The following is a 19,490-nucleotide window of genomic DNA, read 5'->3' on the forward strand; positions in this document are numbered from 1 at the left end:
GTAGATTTTTTATCTATCCATTTACATTATATTATCAATAATTAATTATTTTCATTGGAAAGAATAGTGTGGTTCATGTAACTGATATTTATTTATTTATATCGAGATACATAAAGACTTAATGTTATGCAATGGTACAGCCAAGATGTTGGATGTATGCAATCTGGTACTGCAGTTACAGACTGATCATAGGTATTTGATTTGTGAAGAGATGTATTGAGAACACAAGCAACTAAGAAGCTGATGACGTAAACGAAGCACATGAAAATCGTGTCACCTATCCAGTTTCGTTGAACCTACCTGAACATAGGAAGGGCTTACGTAATCAATTACCAAAATGTTACACATATATCTTATATAAGCATTCATAGTTAGCTGCAGTCATACAGAGATTTCACAATTTGTGCTATGTTGAACTACATCTCAGCAGAAAAGATTTGTAGTACTAAAGACTGAACCAGTTTTTGTCTAATTTGACGTGGAGATACTGTTTTAAATTTTTGAGCTGCATGTAGGCAGGAGACAGATGTCCTGCATGCTGGAATAGATTGTTTTCCCAATGTAGATGCTTATCCTAGATGATACTGAGGTCTTTACCCATTTTTAAATGGTAGCTGTATACCATTAAGAAGTATTGGAGTTAATGTTTCACAAAAATGTCTGCTTACAGACTTTTAATGTTATATGTGGATGACTTGTTACTTCTCAAGGTTTGGTTTAAGATGCAGGTTTGGTGGCCATCATTATACTGAATGAAGATTGTCATTCACACCTGAGCAGCAACAATTTCTTAGGGCTAGAGCTTTGATACACCTGGATGGCATCAATGTATAAGTGGCAGTTATAAGGATGAAGAATATATGAAATATTTTTGATATACAGTGAGAGAAGCTATGTACCAAGGACTTAACATGGGTGGATTCTAGACAGCACAAGCTTCCATGATGACTTCTTTGAATCACAGATGACTGACTGACATCTGTTTTTGAGATAACTGTTGACCCACAGAATTACACTGTTTGAGAAATTCACCTGTTTCACTTTCACACTGAGATCAATAGTGCAAAAGTCTTGCTGAAATCAAGCAGTGTTAAAATGGGCACTTCATCTCTGTCCATGGCATGCTGGATGTCTTCAATCAGTTTGATTGATGCAGTTGCCATGCTATGGTGTTTTCAGAAGACTGATTGATATTTAGTATGGATATGAAAAGTTTCCAGGTAATCCATCAGCTGTTCATGAACAGTTTACTCCAACATTAGATATCGCAGGTAATGTGCTGATTGGCCTCCAGTCTGGTGATTTTGACAATCTAATAGCTTTAACATGGAGAAGTGGGTGGAGAATCATAAGCTTCCATGGCATCAGGTGGATGTTTAGCATTTTGCAGTTTGTCAGCTATTAAAGGCATACAGGTACTGATTGTGTGCATCACACACAATCCCATCTTTCAAATTTTTTAATCAGTCAAAAAACTATAGTTAACGGAGTACACCTGCATAATGCTATTAGTTATTATTTTATGTAAATTTCAATATTTTGTAAGTAAAATGACCATAAATTTAAATTTGATTATTATTTATTGAGATTTCTTTCACAGTCGTGTATAATTTCTTGGTGGTGACTAGTTTTGAACTTTAACATTAACTTCAAACTACTGTCTGCATTTCAAGTGTTTCTTAGAGCACAGTTCCACTGATACACTTGTGTAACATCTACACAATAAAGATCCACATAACAACAGTGGTATGACTATACAGTACAGTCAACATACTATCTCACATCAAAGGCCAATACTAAAAATTGTAGGACCACTATTGTTATGTGGATCTGTAACATGTAGATGTTATGCGAGTCTATCAGTGGAATAGAGCCCTAACAAACACTTAAAAAGCAGGCAATGACCGAGAATGAATGTTAACATTCAAAACCAGTTACCACCAAGAAATTGTATACAACTGTGACACAAACCTGAATGAATTAATAATAATAATAATAATAATAATTTTTTAATGCTTTACTTCTTAACACACCTCCAAATTTCTTGAATGATTTAGCCCACATAGTTTTCAGGTCCATTGTTTTTGGTTTTCTTTTTCCCTTCTTCACAGCTTTCTCGGTTACTTTCTCATCTACCTGGTTAACTCTTATTATAATTTCATGGCACTTAGGATTCAGACCTGCAACAATAAACATGAATTGTTTAAATTGGATTTAAAACTTACATATAGCGCTAGCATTCTGTTAATATAATGTATTAAACAAACAAAAAAAAACTTATTTCACAAGTTTTTATTTATTCCATTTAAAAGATTCCTCAGTAAGCTACTTTACAAGACAGTAATTTGATACAATACCTCTTGTTAAGGAGTGCATGTCATTACTTATGGTTAGAAGATACCCACAATACTAGAAATTGATCAGGTAAAATTAATAGTTGATTGTTACAATAATAAATTATTTCCTACATAGATTTACCTGTAGGCACCATACGTGGACTGTTGGGACACAAGACCATTCGGCTGTCTATTATGTGTTTACTTACTGTATCCTGTTGATGCAAACTTCTTTTGTAGCGCTAAAATTGCAACAACAGAAACACAACATGAAGAAAAATATCTGACTGGTGTGAATAACGTATGTTCAAACTTGGCTCAGTAGGAAGAGTCATGTAGCGGTTGCTTTAAAAAGTTCACACTGACCTGTAGCTCAGCCCCATCAGTTATGAGCATAATTATTTTCCCTTCCCTTTTACGACCTGTTCTTCCAATGCGTTGCATAAGTCGAACAGGAGAAGTATGTGCATCAAAACATATGATTAAGTCCACTTCACCAATATCTAAACCTTCTTCCCCTACGCATGTAGAAATCAGGATATTGAAACTACCTGATCGAAATTTTTCCATCACCTGATTAACAGAATAAAGAGACAGAGTAATTAATAAACATTATAGTATAAACAGATAATATATATATAAAAGTGGACAAAAATTTAAAAAAATCTTTCCACAACTTCAAAATAGCAGTGATAATGCAAGACTTACTAATACAAAATGAAAAAGGAAAGATCACTAAAAATAATGAAAGTAAAATTAACACTATATTTCAATGATGAAAATTTTGTGAACCCAATGGATTACAATCTGTTAAAGACAAAATACGTTTCGATGCAACTGGAACTGATTTCGATGTCTGCTTATTGGTCCTGGCCAGTTGAAACATCAAACATTTGTGCAAACCCACACACGGGATACCCCGCAGTAATAAGACTGTGCGCATGGTCCGGTGGGCTTGTTGGGTCAGGCACAGCAGGTCACAGAGTGTGCAAGGCCTGCATCTATGTCATATTTTGGTTCGACGACATCCATTTACAGGAGCTGACTGGTATGTTGCAAGGAAACTGGTAAGTGCTTTTCCAAATCGGAAGGAGTAATCATTATCTCAGGTATTTGGGTTTTGAAGATCCTGGCTATCTGTTTGGTTTCAGAATCTGGGACTTGGTGGAACAGTGTTGTTGTCAGGTGCTCAATACCACTATCTTTACAGTCCTAACAGTGATCAGGGTGGAGCCAAGGGTTGAAATGCTGATCCAGGGCTGATTGGTTGTGGGTGCAACCCTGGCAGTTCTGGACTGTGTCTTCTATGGTGGTGTCAATGCTGGACCAGTACACGAGATATCACACCATTGTCTTCATTCTGCAAATTCCTCTATGTGCCATGTGGAGTAGCTTCAGTATGTGGGAATGAAGTGCAGGTGGAATTACCACCCCGCGATAACATCTGACCACAGCTAATCATAAGACACCATTAGTTATGTTAATCCAATGTCGTAATACAAATATGTTGTGCCATGCTAGGTCTTCGCCTTTAGACAAGTGCTCTGGCCAATCCCAGTGCACAGCAGACACCACCATGTGAAACAGCAGATCACAACATTTTTCTGTTGCTACTTCACATTCCATAACTGGGAATTTGTTGAGGGTGTGTTGCTGATTGGTGCCTATGGCACAACAAAGCACTTTGTGCATGTCAGACTGTGTAGCTGGGCAACAAGGGAAGTGCAAACGTGTGTTCACATTTGTATAGTGGGCCTATTATGCATATCACAATTACAGTTACTATGGAAGAATGTCCAAACACTGCAGCTGCTGCACTACCTTACAGTGAAGTTTCAAGCGGGAACCGAATAGTAAAATGAGGGGCTTGGGATCGGTGAAACTTGGTACCATGGAGACATTGGCACTGGCAAGATAAGAGTGCAATGTGCTAGCAACTGTTGCTTGTTTTGCCCACCAGCCAAGACAGGTCTTGCTAATGCCCTAGTTTGTGGTATGCATCACAAAACAGGCAGTGATGTTGTCAATACCTTGAGCCACAGTCTTACCATAATTTGATTATACTAACTGCTCTGGGACAAGGTAAAGACATGGAGGAAACTTTTGTATGAGTTTCCATTCACTATGGAATATACTGACAGTGGTTAAGGCACTTCCATTTGTGCACATCTACCAACAATGACGATGGTGGATTGTTAACTACTACTCTGACTACTGAATACCATCTCGTCGTACTACCAGACGATCGGGTGATCAATAAATCAGATGACAACATTGATTGGTTGTCATCAGTTGATTATATAGCACAATGGCTACTACTACTGCTAAGAAGAAATACACCGGTAGTATTGTTAAACATTGCTTGCACTGATGCTGTACTTTGTGAGCTTTGGTACATCACTCAGAGTTGAACTACAGGACTCTAAACCCTTCACATTAACTTCTCCATCAGGAGCTAGAAGCATAATAACATCACACTCTAATAATTCCGCATACACTGAGTCACATTGTTTACAGGAAAAAAATCACAGCTGTGTGCTAAGCCTTATAAGTCAGCTGCCCATGCTGCATATGTTTGCTTACATCACTTAAAAACTTAATTAAATTTGAGCCTAGCCACAACTGTGTGGTTTTTCATGGCCGTATTAGTCAGTCAGCAAACCAAAAACATCAGAAAGCTCAAACTGCTGGGGTCTGTGAGTGAGTATAGTGTTTGCATCACTTCGAACAATTTATTACTAGAAGATAGTAAAAATGCACTCTGATGTTATACTGTAGGTCAGTCATTTGAATTGCCTTGCTGTGAAAAGCAAAACAATGTAAATAGATCTCCCAACTATCATTTGCAGTGTCAAAGTAAGCGGATGGCTGAGGGGTGGTGGTGATATTGCATATGAAAACTGTTGCTGTTTTTGCAGTAGTTGTCACAGCAATTTGTGTTGTTGGTGTTGGAATTCTCACTGTTTTTCTTGCTGTTGCTGTTGTTGCTCTCCCGGCTGCTTCTGTTGCAACTTCAACTTATGTGGCCACAACTTCCTTGTCACCACTTTCTTTCATACTCTGTCTATGAGGCAGACAGTTCATGATCACTTGCACTAATGGTGACACAGAGACTGGTGTAATAAACAAGTGGTTCCTGTGGATGATGACTGAGTAGTTCACAAAGCACACAGCTGGCCAGATGCTAAGTCCAAAAAGTAGAAAATGTCATTGTATGCATGCACAGAACAGTCCAGGGAGCAATACCAAATAAAAAAAATGTAAACACAGGCAAGGTAAGTCAATCTGCTATCAGTGGTGCATACTGAAGGGTTCAGAGAACTGTGAGGAATTGAGGGACAGGTGCAGGGTTGCGGTATTTACTGGTACTCTCACATCAGTGGATTTGTTCATATGATATGCCCACAGTGGCTGTGGAGTGAGCTACAGCTGTGCTATGAAGTCTGAGTATGTCTAACTTTTCCTCCAAATTGATACACAGGCTGGGTGCAGAATCCAAATCACTGGAATGAAATGATCATGTGGCATTGTCGGCCGGGAAGCCCCAACTGGGATAGTTCGGCCATTGAGTTGCAAGTCTTATTTCAGTTGACGCCACACTGGGTGACTTGCGTGCTGGTGATGAGGATGACATGATACTGTGAACAACACAACTCTGAGTCCACAAGCGGAGAATATCTCCAACCCAGCCGGGAATTGAGCACAGGCCTACTGCATGGTAGGCAAGCACATTAACACTCAGCCAAGTAGGCAGACTAGCAATATTGTTTTAGTATCCAACACGGATCCAAATAACTGTTGGATACTAAAACAATATTGCTATCAGATAAGTTATAAATGGTCTTTTTGATATGTCAGACGAATGGTCACAGCCACGACTGTATTCACAATGTGTCTGCAAATACAATGGACTGCTCAGAGAACAAGTAGGTTCATAAATAATTAACAGTTCAAAGATTTAAACAGCGCTTTCAGAAAGTTGACTGGAAGTCCATTTATTTAGAACTCAATATAAATTCTAAACATAACTCATTAGTAATGACATTGCAACCCATTTTAAAAAAGGTATTTCCAAAAAGAATGTACAGCATGCACTTCAAGGAACAGGTTACAGAGGCACAGATTCCTACAGACATAAAAAACAACAGTATAATTCTAAATACAGTTCTTGAGTTTGTCTGACAGAATTACGAGTTTGGGCAATAAAGTCAAAAGTATGCGGGATGTAATAAGAAGTGACACAGGAGTAACTTTCTATAGAGCCTTCAATATTGTGATAAATCCTAATAACACTTAAGTTGCGACAAAGTCATCTGGGGAGCTTTTGTTGTGTTATGTATGAAGGCACTCTATTAGATGTGTTGTGCTTAGTTTAGTTTAGTTTTTTAACAACAAAAGATTTTCCACCATCTCTCGGATATGCATTCAGGATATTATTAATTCCCATTCCGATATTTTGGCCAAAAATCTTTCAGCAGTTCTCAAGGTGAGTGACTTGCAAGTATATTAAGTAACTCTACACATTACTGTGGGGTAAACGTACATGCGTCGGGGATAACACTGTTAGCAGACAGAGCATCAGTCATAGATAAAACTTTATGCCCATTGTTACCAACAGTGTTATCTCTGACACATGTGTTTACATTATTGTGTAAGGTGATTAAAAAAACTTGCAAGTGACTGGCCTTGAGAATGGCTGAGAAGTTGTCAGCCAAAATACTGGAGCAAAAATTAATAATATTTCAGATGCATGCCTGAAAGATTAATGAGTATTTGATCTGCTAGGAAAACTTAAAGAAACACGGGATATGTTGTTTTTGAGTGACCTACAGATATTACAGTAGTGTATAAGAAGTTCTAACAATTAGTAATAATAAAATGAATACTAAGCAGGAGATCACAAAGATTTTTAATGACCACTTTGTAAGTGTAACTAAGCAGACAGGTTGTAGGTCAGTTCTTGCTGAGGCAACAGTTATCTTCAAGCAACAAGTTCTTATAACCTGTAATCCCATAACCACTAGAGAACTCTAGAGAATCATTGTTTTTTAATATACAGGGTGATTCAAAAAGAATACCACAACTTTAAAAATGTGTATTTAATGAAAGAAACATAATATAACCCTCTGTTATACATCATTATAAAGAGTATTTAAAAAGGTTTTTTTTCACTCAAAAACAAGTTCAGAGATGTTCAATATGGCCCCCTCCAGACACTCGAGCAATATCAACCCGATACTCCAACTCGTTCCACACTCTCTGTAGCATATCAGGCGTAACAGTTTGGATAGCTGCTGTTATTTCTCGTTTCAAATCATCAATGGTGGCTGGGAGAGGTGGCCGAAACACCATATCCTTAACATACCCCCATAAGAAAAAATCGCAGGGGGTAAGATCAGGGCTTCTTGGAGGCCAGTGATGAAGTGCTCTGTCATGTGCTGCCTGGCAGCCGATCCATCGCCTCGGGTAGTTGACGTTCAGGTAGTTACGGACAGATAAGTGCCAATGTGGTGGCGCTCCATCCTGCTGAAATATGAATTGTTGTGCTTCTTGTTCGAGCTGAGGGAACAGCCAATTCTCTAACATCTCCAGATACTGTAGTCCAGTTACAGTAGCACCTTCGAAGAAAAAGGGACCAAAAACTTTATTGGCTGAAATGGCACAGAAAACGTTCACCTTAGGCGAGTCACGTTCATACTGAGTTGTTTCCCGCGGATTCTCAGTGCCCCATACACAGACATTGTGACGGTTGACTTTCCCGTTAGTGTGGAAAGTTGCTTCATCACTAAACACAATCTTTGAAACGAAAGATTCATCTGTTTCCATTTGAGCAAGGATAAAATCACAGAAATCGATTCTTTTAATCTTATCAGCTGCAGACAGTGCTTGAACCAATTTCAGACGATAAGGTTTCATAACTAACCTTTTTCGTAGGACTCTCCATACAGTTGATTGTGGAATTTGCAGCTCTCTGCTAGCTCTGAGAGTCGATTTTCCTGGGCTGCGAACAAATGCTTGCTGGATGCGTGCTACATTTTCATCACTCGTTCTCGGCCGTCCAGAACTTTTCCCTTTGCACAAACACCCATCCTCTGTAAACTGTTTATACCAACGTTTAATACACCACCTATCAGGAGGTTTAACACCATACTTCGTTCGAAATGCACGCTGAACAACTGTCGTCGATTCACTTCTGCCGTACTCAATAAAACAAAAAGCTTTCTGTTGAGCGGTCGCCATCTTAGCATCAACTGACGCTGACGCCTAGTCAACAGCGCCTCAAGCGAACAAATGTACAACTAAATGAAACTTTATAGCTCCCTTAATTCGCCAACAGATAGTGCTTAGCTCTGCCTTTTGCAGAGTTTTAAATTCCTAAAGTTGTGGTATTCTTTTTGAATCACCCTGTATATTTGCCCTGTTAATACAGACTGATATCGTGAATATTGCACTAGACTAATCTTGGACCACTTAATCAAATGGGCAAGTATAATTCCATTTTGAAAATCATTTAGCTCACAATGAGAAACAAACTGATGCCTTCTGCCAACACTAGGCATCATATGAAAGACATGATGAGCAGTATTTGTTTCGGCTGATTCCAATTATACAGTGCCAAAACTACATTACACATATCTGGCTTAACACCACAGAAAATGCACCCGACAACCTATAGGAGAGAGACCTAGTATTTGATTTGACAATATCTCAAATAACCCACTGAAAACCTGATCTAGAGAAATAAATAGAATACTGTGTGAGTACATGGGCTTCAAGCTAACTCAGAGACACACTGCTAGGATTGTAACAGGTCAGTGTAGGCCACACAAAAGTGCAACAGGAATGTGCAGAGAAGTTAAATGGGAATACTTGCAGGAAAGATGATGTAATTCTCATGAAACACTGTTGAATAAATTTAGAGAATTTGTATTCAAAGACTGTGTAGTCATTCTGCTGCCATCACTGTATATCTTGCACAGTGATCATAAGAATGAGGTTAGAGTGTGTCCAGAGGCATATATACAGTCATGTTTTCCTCTTTCAGTATGCATGTACAATAGGAAAGGATATCAATAATCTTGGAACTATGTACCCTATGCCGTGCATGGATTGAGGAATATACAGGGTGTCTCATAAGAGTCGTAAAGTGCATTTTCTCTGGCATTTTAGCAGATATTTGCAATTTCATTTCTGTGAAGTGTAGTTACTGTTTGCCCAAACAAATCCTGCTTGTCATGTCTTTCATAGAACCCCCAGCATCAACAGAATGCATTAGTTTGTTTCGTTTCAAACACTAATTTTTAAATCGGAACTTTACGCACCTACTCGATTCAGCACTACCACATTAGTCTGCTGGAATATTCATTTTACTCATACATATTAACAGGAACAGTAAAACACAAGGAATAAGCAGTACTCCAGCAGTGACTGAGTAGTGCGCTTCTGCGTGGTAGTAGCATTTTACTGTCCCTCTTAATATTGCACTGGACTAATTTGGGACTGTTCTGTTGAATGGGCAAGTAAAATTCCACTTTAAAAATAATTTTGTTTCTAACGGGAAAAAACTGACACTTTCAAAAAATGGTTCAAACAGTTCTGAGCACTATGGGACTTAACATCTGAAGTCATCAGTCCCCTAGATTTAGAACTAATTAAACCTAACTAACCTAAGGACAGCACACACATCCATGCCAGAGGCAGGATTCGAACCTGCGACCATAGCAGCAGCGCAGTTCTGAATTGCAAATATCTGTTGAAACCCCAGAGAAAATGCGTCTGATGATTCTTAGGAAAGACACCCTTTATATGTAGGCATAGGATAGACTTTATGAGAGAGCAAAATATTCCACTGTAAAACCTCTTTCCACAAAAAGTGATGCCACAAATATAAAACTACTGCAGACCAGTTTCCCTTTCAGCTGCGCTTTCAAAACTCCAAAAAATTATTTCCTGTAAAGATTGTCAAACATCTTAACTATTTAGGCATTATTAACAAAAGGTGGTTTGGGTTTCTACAAAAAGTATAACTGAACAGCCTCTTTTCACATTTGTAAATGACCTCTACAAACAACTGCACAAGTACTGTTTTCCAAGGGGGTTTCTTATAAGATTTGACAAATGTCTTTCATTGTGATGATGAGAAGCTAATATTTAACAGATATCATTACAACAGACACCAATAAGCTGGTTTTCTAAGTCATCAACTAATTTACTATCATTTACCTTTCAACTAATATGTCTTAGAAATTTATTTCCAAGGATAAGTTGCCTCTTTCTCAAAATATCTTAACCGAGCAAGGTGACGCAATGGTTATCACACTGGACTCGCATTCAGGAGGACAATGGTTCAATCACGCATCCGGCCATCCTGAGTTAGGTTTTCCGTGATTTCCCTAAATCACTCCAGGCAAATGCCGGGATGGTTCCTTTGAAAGGGCATCATCAACTTCCTTCCCTGTCCTTCTGTAATCTGATGAGACCGATTACCTTGCTCTTTGGTCTCTTCCTCCAAACAACCCAAACCCAACCCCAACCCTCAAAATATCTTCATTGCCCAGAATAGAGAGATTACAATCATTTGTGAATAAGTCCAAGAGCATCTTATTTCCAATTGTATGGACTGTTGGGAATACTTGGCAGTGCTTCCTTATACACACTTTATTTCATATGCTTTCTTCTAAAGAAACCTACTCTCTGCAAAGCATGTGAAAGTCCACCTGTCTCCAAACATGATAATAATATAAATTGAGTTGACAAAAATAAAACCTGCCACTGTGCAATAAAGTGTAAACTACACTGCAGCTAAAATTTTTAATTGAGTATTGAAAGTAAATTAAGTCAGATTCTGATACATTTTCTACTCATTAATAGAGGCTGCTCATGCAAGTTTATCAAATAAGTGGCGTTCTCAAACAGTTTAATGTTTTTTTGAAAGTTATTATAACTATTACAGAAATATAATTATTGTCATTTAGTCATTGAGGAGTTTGTGTATGAATTATTAATAGGTATCAACCTTTTTGTATGATGCCAAGTGGGCTCAATAACCTGTACTACAGATGACATCTTTCGTCATTGTAGTTTGGTCAAGTTTTCACTATTATGTGATGTACAACTAACTATTTATAAGAATTGCAACAGCACGTTCCACATCCAATGTGAGAATGTTTTATGGATTTATGGAATACATATAAAATAAATGAATCATGCATGTAATACTTTAGGAATAATCTTAACAATGAGTACAAAATCAAATAATTATAATCACGTAATTTAACTTCAATAAATTTCAACTTAATTAATAACTAGAATACTCTCATTCTATAATGTGATCTATTCAGATTGTAAGGGTAGAAATCTAGAGGATTTGAATGAGTGGCGGCTTGTAGATGGAAATGTACCGTGTATATTTCTGTTCCAAGTGTTACACAGGAAGATAAATGACGGGTGCATAAGTAGAAACATAAAGTTTAGGAAAATAATCAAAGTGGGGTTACAGAACTGTAATTGGTAAACTCTACTGCAATCATAAAAAAGATGGAGGGAGGGATGAAGAACAGCAAGATCCTGACAGAGGAAAGGGGGGTTGTTCTGGAGTTGGTGTCCAGAGAAAGTCTGTTATAAATGATGTACTTACTCAAAAATATGAGAGATAGAAAACTAAATCTGTTGTGACTCTGTTATACTAACCCTTTTATCTATTGATCAGAGTCATTGTTTTAGTAGGACAATAATAATTCCATGTGACTCAATATCCTGGAGCAAGTCTTTCAACTGGGCAGCACTCTGGTAACTTGTGTGCCTCTAACTTTCCTTAGTAATCCTAATAGGGAAAGGGAACTTACAGTTTAATGTGGAATCTGAACCACGTGTCATTCCTGGTGAATCCCCACATCACTGTGAGATGACGTTTAGGTTAAAGACAGACAGAAAAATTTGTTGGTGACCACGATGAAGTGCTTACACAAAATTAACTGTCTGGGTCGCACTTGTTTTGTCCACATACATACTGCATTTCAACAGGCTCCCATCATCAGATCAAAACACAAGGCTAAAATCCATACAATGATTGCTTGGTATGCTTAAGTCCTATTTTTGACATGATACACTTTATTAATTTTTCCCTTGTGTTATGATTCAACAATGGCAGTCTGTCAGTATTCAGGAATATGACAGGACAGATATTCTAAAGCAAAAATGTCTAGTAAACAAGGCCTCTACAATGCATAACTTAAGAGCTCTAAGCACTTTTTCAGTAGAACGACACATTAGCAAAGATGAACACGTGCTCATAGCTGTTAAGGTAAGCATTTAAGAGGCCATGTGCACTAAACTTTTTTCCTTCAAGTGATCATTCCAGTCATATCCCTTAATACTGACCATTCCTCCTGGGACACCCTGTACATAGATAAAGAAATTGAGATGTGAACAATAAATTTTGTATAACTGGATTTGAAGTTTTACACACGAGTAGCATTCTGCTTATGTGTGACATATTAAGATTGTGGATATTTTCTTGGCGCACTTGACTGATGTTATGGTTTCAGGATTATAACCAAGTTGGCACTTCCATTTTGTACACAAAACTGAATGATCAACCCAACAGAAACACAGAAAAATACTGTCAATGAAACAAAATTTCCTTCAGTACTTCCGCAACCAAGCACTGGCCGCACCAAATGAAACAGCGTGTCTGGATGCTCATGAGCAAGCTTTTAACCACAGGCTGTGTGATTAACAGGAGGACATTCTCAAACATAAGAAGGCAGTAATCTCCAGCAGACCACTGGTATGATTTCTGTGGATGGTTTCCTTCACTAGCTTACTTATATTATGAGCTTATTGCAGTTTAGATCACATCAACGTGTAGACATTTCTGATAGGTAACTGAAGAATATTAATTCACTCATGATATATCTGATTACACAGTCCATACTTCTTTTTCTGATTTTATTGAGTGAAGAAGACTGGAAGACTGGAGTTCAATGTTCCTGCAGCAATGAGGTCCTTAGACATGGAGCACAAATTATAATTGAATAAGGAAATTATTTCCAAAGGAACCATTCTGGTATTATCAGAAAGTGATTTATGGAAACCACAGGGAGCCTGATGATTGGATGGGGAATTGGACCCTAGTCCACCCACATTCAAGTCCAGAGTCTTAGTGAATTATGGGACTCTACGATAAAATGGAATGCAGTAAAATTATTATTTATTGCAAAAACAACCACCATCTACATTGTCACGTAATATCAACCAAAGGCTTTTGAGAGTGTACAATTACAGAACTAGTATTTTGCAGCACGTCAGTCAACACTGGGATCAGATCTCGATTACATTTCCATATTACACAATAAAAAAAAAGTTAAAAAAAAAAACAATGTTAATCTTACAGTCAGAAATGTTAATCCTCTTTAAATTTTACAGTATCATGAAGACTTTTTAATATTTTTATTTATTTATTTTGCAGGGTCTAGGTAGTGAAAAAATACCTACTGCTATGTTATATTTTGATTAGCACAACCATATACAGGGTCAATGAAAGCAGAAGTCTTCAATAGAGATCAAAGACATCTGCTTAATAGCAACTCAAGTGGAAACTGCACAGTTCCGTGTGGTCTTCCATATGCAGCACCCTGTGACACATTTCCATCGTGTGAGAATTGCAATCAAGTAAGTACAGCCTGTGGATTTCATGTGGTTGTCTAAATTAATAACTACTGAGGACGCTAACACACTTCTCCAAACAAGCATTGCAATCTTGACCACACTATTGTCAATATAATTTTAAATTTTCATTTTAAAAATGTCAATAACATTTCACCAATGGATAAGAAAAGGCGCTTATGACATCGTACTGCTGTTTCTTTGTACTTTTATGTACATACACCTTATGACAATTCACTTTGCTGACTTTCTCTCCATGCCTCGAATTTTTCAGAGTAATTTTTTCTTTTTGTCTCTCACCTCACTACAACTTTTGCTATTGCAGTTCCCTAAATTATGTACATACTGCAGTGGCTGGAATGACATTTGAAAATTGTTTACAGTCTGAAATTTCTAATTTATGGAAAGTCAGGATCACTTACACATGGCACGAAACATCCATTATGACACTTAGAAATTAGCTATCTATCTGAAAATGATCTAATATTCTAGGATAGCTTACATACCCTGTGTACACACCTGCAGTTGTTGTTTCTGAGTAATACCATGAGACACTTTGCCTGTAGTTGCCTGACCCATGAATGGAGTTGGTCTCATCAAAGGTTCAAATACCTTTGCCAAGTTGAATGCTTCAATAACTGTTTCTCGGTACTGTCAAAAGAAGATACAATGTGTAAAGAAAGATGAAACTGTGTGTAGTCACTAAAACAACAAGACTTATAAATATTTTAACCTTTAAATATTGACACCACAAATATTAGCAATTAAATTTATTCCCGCACGAAAATTTAGCTTTGTAGGGTTTCAATAATTCTAGATTTTCAAAATAAAAGTCAGTGTCTATGTGACTTGTTATTTAAGCTTATTTCTGCTATCTTGAGTGCAGAAAAATGTCGATATTTACATTTAATTGCAGAATTTTTCTTCGTGGCACAAGCACTGGTTGAAGCACATTAGTGTCCATGGCATTTGTTATTTTGCACCATTGTGGCTGCTATTACAGCCAAGTGAGAAAGGCTGTTAATGAGATTATGTATACTGTAAATTTTTGCAAATAATACTGGTTTATAGTTATAGATTCTTTGACCTAAATATCTTCATTGTCAGTAATACATACATCTTCTGGTTTCTCATGACTGAACACTAGAGTGATATGCAGACAGCAAAGCAAGTGGTGGGTTGATATGCAGACGGGGGAGGCAGTTTAGCACATGATAAGTGAACCTAAAATGTCATTATACCACATGTATCTGTTGCAACTATTTTGGCATATATGTTAACATTTTGCGTCAGAGCAAATACAATGATAGGTATTGTGTTGCTGTAGTGATTATTATGGGTGAAAAATAGTGTGTGTGTGTGTGTGTGTGTGTGTGTGTGTGTGTGTGTGTGTGTGTGTGTGTGTGTTTGCATGCACATACGCATGTGTAGAACAGTGTACTATAAGAACTTCATACAGAGTGCAACAGTGCATGCACATGCATGCGTAGTTTTATTCACCTTTCACAACAATGTACTGTAAGTACTTCATACTGAGTGTGACATTTTTATTGAGAACAATGATATGACTGTAATTTTACCACACATTACATATCAAACAAAAAATTCTTTCAGTTTATACTTTCTCTGCAGAAATGGTTCTTGGGCAAGACATTGGATGTCCTCGAGAAATTCACACAATATTTCATCACCACAAGAAATTGAAATCTTCAGGTGTGAGGAACACACTACTGGCTTTCTATTTAGGTGAGTCTAAGCAGGAAAGCTACAGGTGTGAATGCACCAAATTCAGTGCCCAATAGAGGAGTTTTCCTGATCAGTAGCAAGAAGGACAGCTATGCCACCTGTCAGACGATGAACCAAGGACTCTGCTGCAGATACAAAGGCTATTGTTCCTACTGTGCACCACTGTCGGTTGCCCCAGTGCCCTCTGTCAGAAGCTGCATGCCCAAATACAGGTCCACACTGGGGTGTGACTATTCTCGTCATTGCAATCTGAACATTTAAGTCACCACCAAAGTGTCATCTCTTGGCTGACTAAAGCTTTCCTCTCTGTGGTAGCTGCAACATTAATATTGCCATTGCTGTATCCCATGCCAAGCAAAGTTGAAAACCTGTATCTTCATTCACAAGATTTGTCGAGCTGTGAATTTGCTGCTTCATTAAGTATGCTGTCCCAGTACGAAGAGGTCAATGAGAGAATTTAGGTACTTTTGTAGTCCACAGTGCGCCCCACATTGAGAAAATGCTTGGCCACTGCAGGTTTCTCTGGTTGCTCCAGATGCGTGTACTGTCAATGTCCAATGCTTCTGTCTTTAAGGTGTGACAAGTTTGTCTGATGTATGACAGCTACAAGGACTCTTTCCTCCACACCAACACATCTAGGAAAGGTAGTTCACTATTTTTCTCTATCACAAATGTAAACTTTATGTTAGAATAACCAGATTTTAGATGTTTTAGAAACACCTTGAGCATGCAGTGCTGTGGGTCCAGATTACGTAAGTCCACAGATTGCCAAAAGAGCATAGGTTTTAACGTCACCAACAAGAGTGCTCTCGTCTCAAAATCTTTCATAAAAAGATTAGGCACAATAGGTGACAAAGGATGACCCACTGTGACACTGTTAGGCTGTTCAAAGTATTGGTCACTGAATAAAAAATAGGTTGAAGTGAGTACATATATACACAAATCTAGAAGTTCCTCTTCCAGTTTCTTTTCAATGAACAGCAGCAATTCCTGGAATGGTACTCGAGTGAAAAGTGACACCACAACAAAAATTATGAATATTTCTGATGGTGTGAGTCATAAGTTCTAGAGGTGGTGAATGAAGTTTTGTATGTGGTGCTCGCATTTTCCTTCTAAAAGGGCTCAATTGCACTGCCAGATGTTTTGCCACATACTATGTTCGAGCCTCAACATTACTCACAATTGTTCAAAGTGGTATGCCATGCTCATGAAGTTTAAGGAATACTTCGAGTCTGAGAGGGCAGGTGCCCGAGTACATAGTCTCTTGGTCACAACATTGGAGATTGAGATGTTCTTCTGGAGTTCTCAAGCTCTTCATTGGGGCACTTATTTAGTACGCAATATGCAGAGCCATCTGATAGTGGGTTCATCTTGCTGAAGCACATCGATTTGGAGAGGATGACAGTTGTGTTGCCTTTATCTGCTGTTAAGGTCATAATATCAGAAATCTCTCATAGGAAAAGAAGTGCTGACCTTTCTGTAGTTAAGATACTGTCTTTGATCTTTGGTGCCCATGTATGAGTATGGCAAGTGTAGTGGACTGACCCGACAGCCAATCCACTAGGACGGGTAGCCAAAAGGCACGTGTTTAAGCTCATGCAGGCTGGCGTGAGGTCTGGAAAATGACAAGGAATTATAGTAGCCAAAAATTGTACATAACTTCTGGAATACTTAACTTTAATCCATAATTGGTGTACATCGCTCTTGTACAGATATAATCTCGATTTTAATATACACTGGTAATGGCGGCTTGCTAGGTCGTAGCAAATGACTTAGCTGAAGGCTACGCTAACTATCGTCTGGGCAAATGAGAGCTTATTTGTCAGTGATCTGTTGCTAGCTACGTCGGCTGTACAACTGGGACGAGTGTTAGTAAGTCTCTCTAGACCTGCCGTGTGGTGGCGCTCGGTCTGCAATCACTGATAGTGGCGACACGCGGGTCCTGCGTATACTAATGGACCGCGGCCGATTTAAAAGGCTACCACCTAGCAAGTGTGGTGTCTGGCGGTGACACCACAGCAAGTCTCCCACTTGGTCTTCTTGGTAGTGTCAGGCTTCAGTTACAGTCAGCAGTATGTTCATCACACCTGAATATGTTGGTCACTTGTGCTGATGTAATATTGTGGCAATTTCATGACGACATCTGACATCTTGCCCAACAACAATTTCTATGACTAATCTGTTGGAAGAGCCTCAAGAAACATATTTTCTCTACTGATGCTAACATCACTAGTAATAGAATGACGCACTGTGTATATGAAACTGATAATGGTAAGCCATCAGTTACTTACAGTTTCAGCAGACTAAATTGCCAGCACGCACACACACACACACACACACACACACACACACAGAGAGAGAGAGAGAGAGAGAGAGAGAGAGAGAGAGAGAGAGAGAGAGATCATACCTGACAAAAAATTATTACTTTGCTGTCGGAATCAGTATTGTCAGTTTTACAGAAATGCTCCTTAAGTAATTCTTCCAATTTTTCAAACTTTGGATGTGATGGTAGTGCTTTTTGTTTCTGAAATGAAAGAAACGAAGTTTAGAAACATGGAAACATTCATGAACATCTATCAACACTACAGCAGACGAATTACATATGGCATTCTTCACTTTTCAATAGGCACCAATTGCATTACTCTGCAATATTACTGTTTTGAGATTCTGGTTTCTTTTTGCCTCACACTTTTTCGAACAAGTTACTTTAGTTATCAACAATGACATCTTATGAATGGAGCTGAACATACTTTCTTACGTACTTAGAAATTAGTATTATGATTAACTGATACTTATCTTTATTTGGTACTTTTGATTTTGAGGAAGGAAACATACATTTTGTGAGGAAGCTGGTAAATTAGGATCAAGCATTTTGAGTTCACCAAGACCCTGTTCCACTTCTTCTATTAAGGAAATCAAAGCATCACATTTTGAGAGCTTTGTTTTTACAAGTGGCTGGCTTTTGTCTTCTTTCAGTATTCCTGAAACAGATGGTGATGACTGTATACAACAAGTGCTTAAAGCAAAATTTTCTAACAGCAAGATGTCTTCAAATTTACTGCTCATAATTGTATACCGAAGACTACAAGATCTGATATAACATGGAAAAGATTGGTGTGTGTGTGTGTGTGTGTGTGTGTGTGTGTGTGTGTGTGTGTGTGTGAGGGGGGGGGGTGCACATGTGTGTAAGGGGGCACTTTCATTTCAACGAGTATAATGGAAAATGCAGCACATTTTCATGCCAGGTCTGATGCATCTGCATTCAGAATGGCAATAAGGAAGTAGATGAGAGAGTGAGCGAGTCAGTGGCTGACTGTGACACTACTGCTGCTGGTAGAATTCCTTAGTTGAACAGCAGGGGTCTTGATTGCCCTCAGTCACTCAAGGGAGTGTAAGGAGTGCACATTTCTGGTGCAAGAGTCACCAGTGGGTGGCCGTAATTTGTGTAGTGATAAACCACATTTTATATTATTAGGTATCTGGGGCAAACTGTATATGATCAAAAGAACATTGTACAATATGGAGTAATCGAATGAGACAGTTCAGTTGTTTGACCACTGGCCTCGTATTCGGAAGGATGCAGTTTGCACTGTTTGGCTATTCTGATTTAGGTTTTCGTTAATCATTTCAAGCAAATGTGGAATGGGTTCTTCAGTAAGGCCATGGCTGATCACCTGTCCTATCCTCATAAAAACATAATCGATGTCCATGCATATTCTGCACTATCTGTTTTCATTGTCT

General features: G+C 38.3%; 1 protein-coding gene across 1 annotated transcript in view; it reads right to left on the reverse strand.

The window, feature by feature from the left end:
* Nucleotides 1-19,490, reverse strand: part of LOC126470637 (Fanconi anemia group M protein) — a 243,069-nt gene that overhangs the window by 93,228 nt on the left and 130,351 nt on the right. Inside the window, exons 10-15 of the mRNA XM_050098618.1 lie at nt 18,585-18,730; nt 18,157-18,273; nt 14,523-14,654; nt 2,703-2,909; nt 2,479-2,578; nt 2,034-2,180 (exon numbers count right to left, since the gene is read on the reverse strand). Coding sequence (XP_049954575.1) covers nt 2,034-2,180; nt 2,479-2,578; nt 2,703-2,909; nt 14,523-14,654; nt 18,157-18,273; nt 18,585-18,730 — 849 coding nt within the window. The remainder of the gene's footprint in view (nt 1-2,033; nt 2,181-2,478; nt 2,579-2,702; nt 2,910-14,522; nt 14,655-18,156; nt 18,274-18,584; nt 18,731-19,490) is intronic.

The sequence above is a fragment of the Schistocerca serialis genome, chromosome 3, assembly GCF_023864345.2.
Source record: "Schistocerca serialis cubense isolate TAMUIC-IGC-003099 chromosome 3, iqSchSeri2.2, whole genome shotgun sequence".
In the NCBI taxonomy this organism is placed as follows: Eukaryota; Metazoa; Arthropoda; class Insecta; order Orthoptera; family Acrididae; genus Schistocerca; species Schistocerca serialis.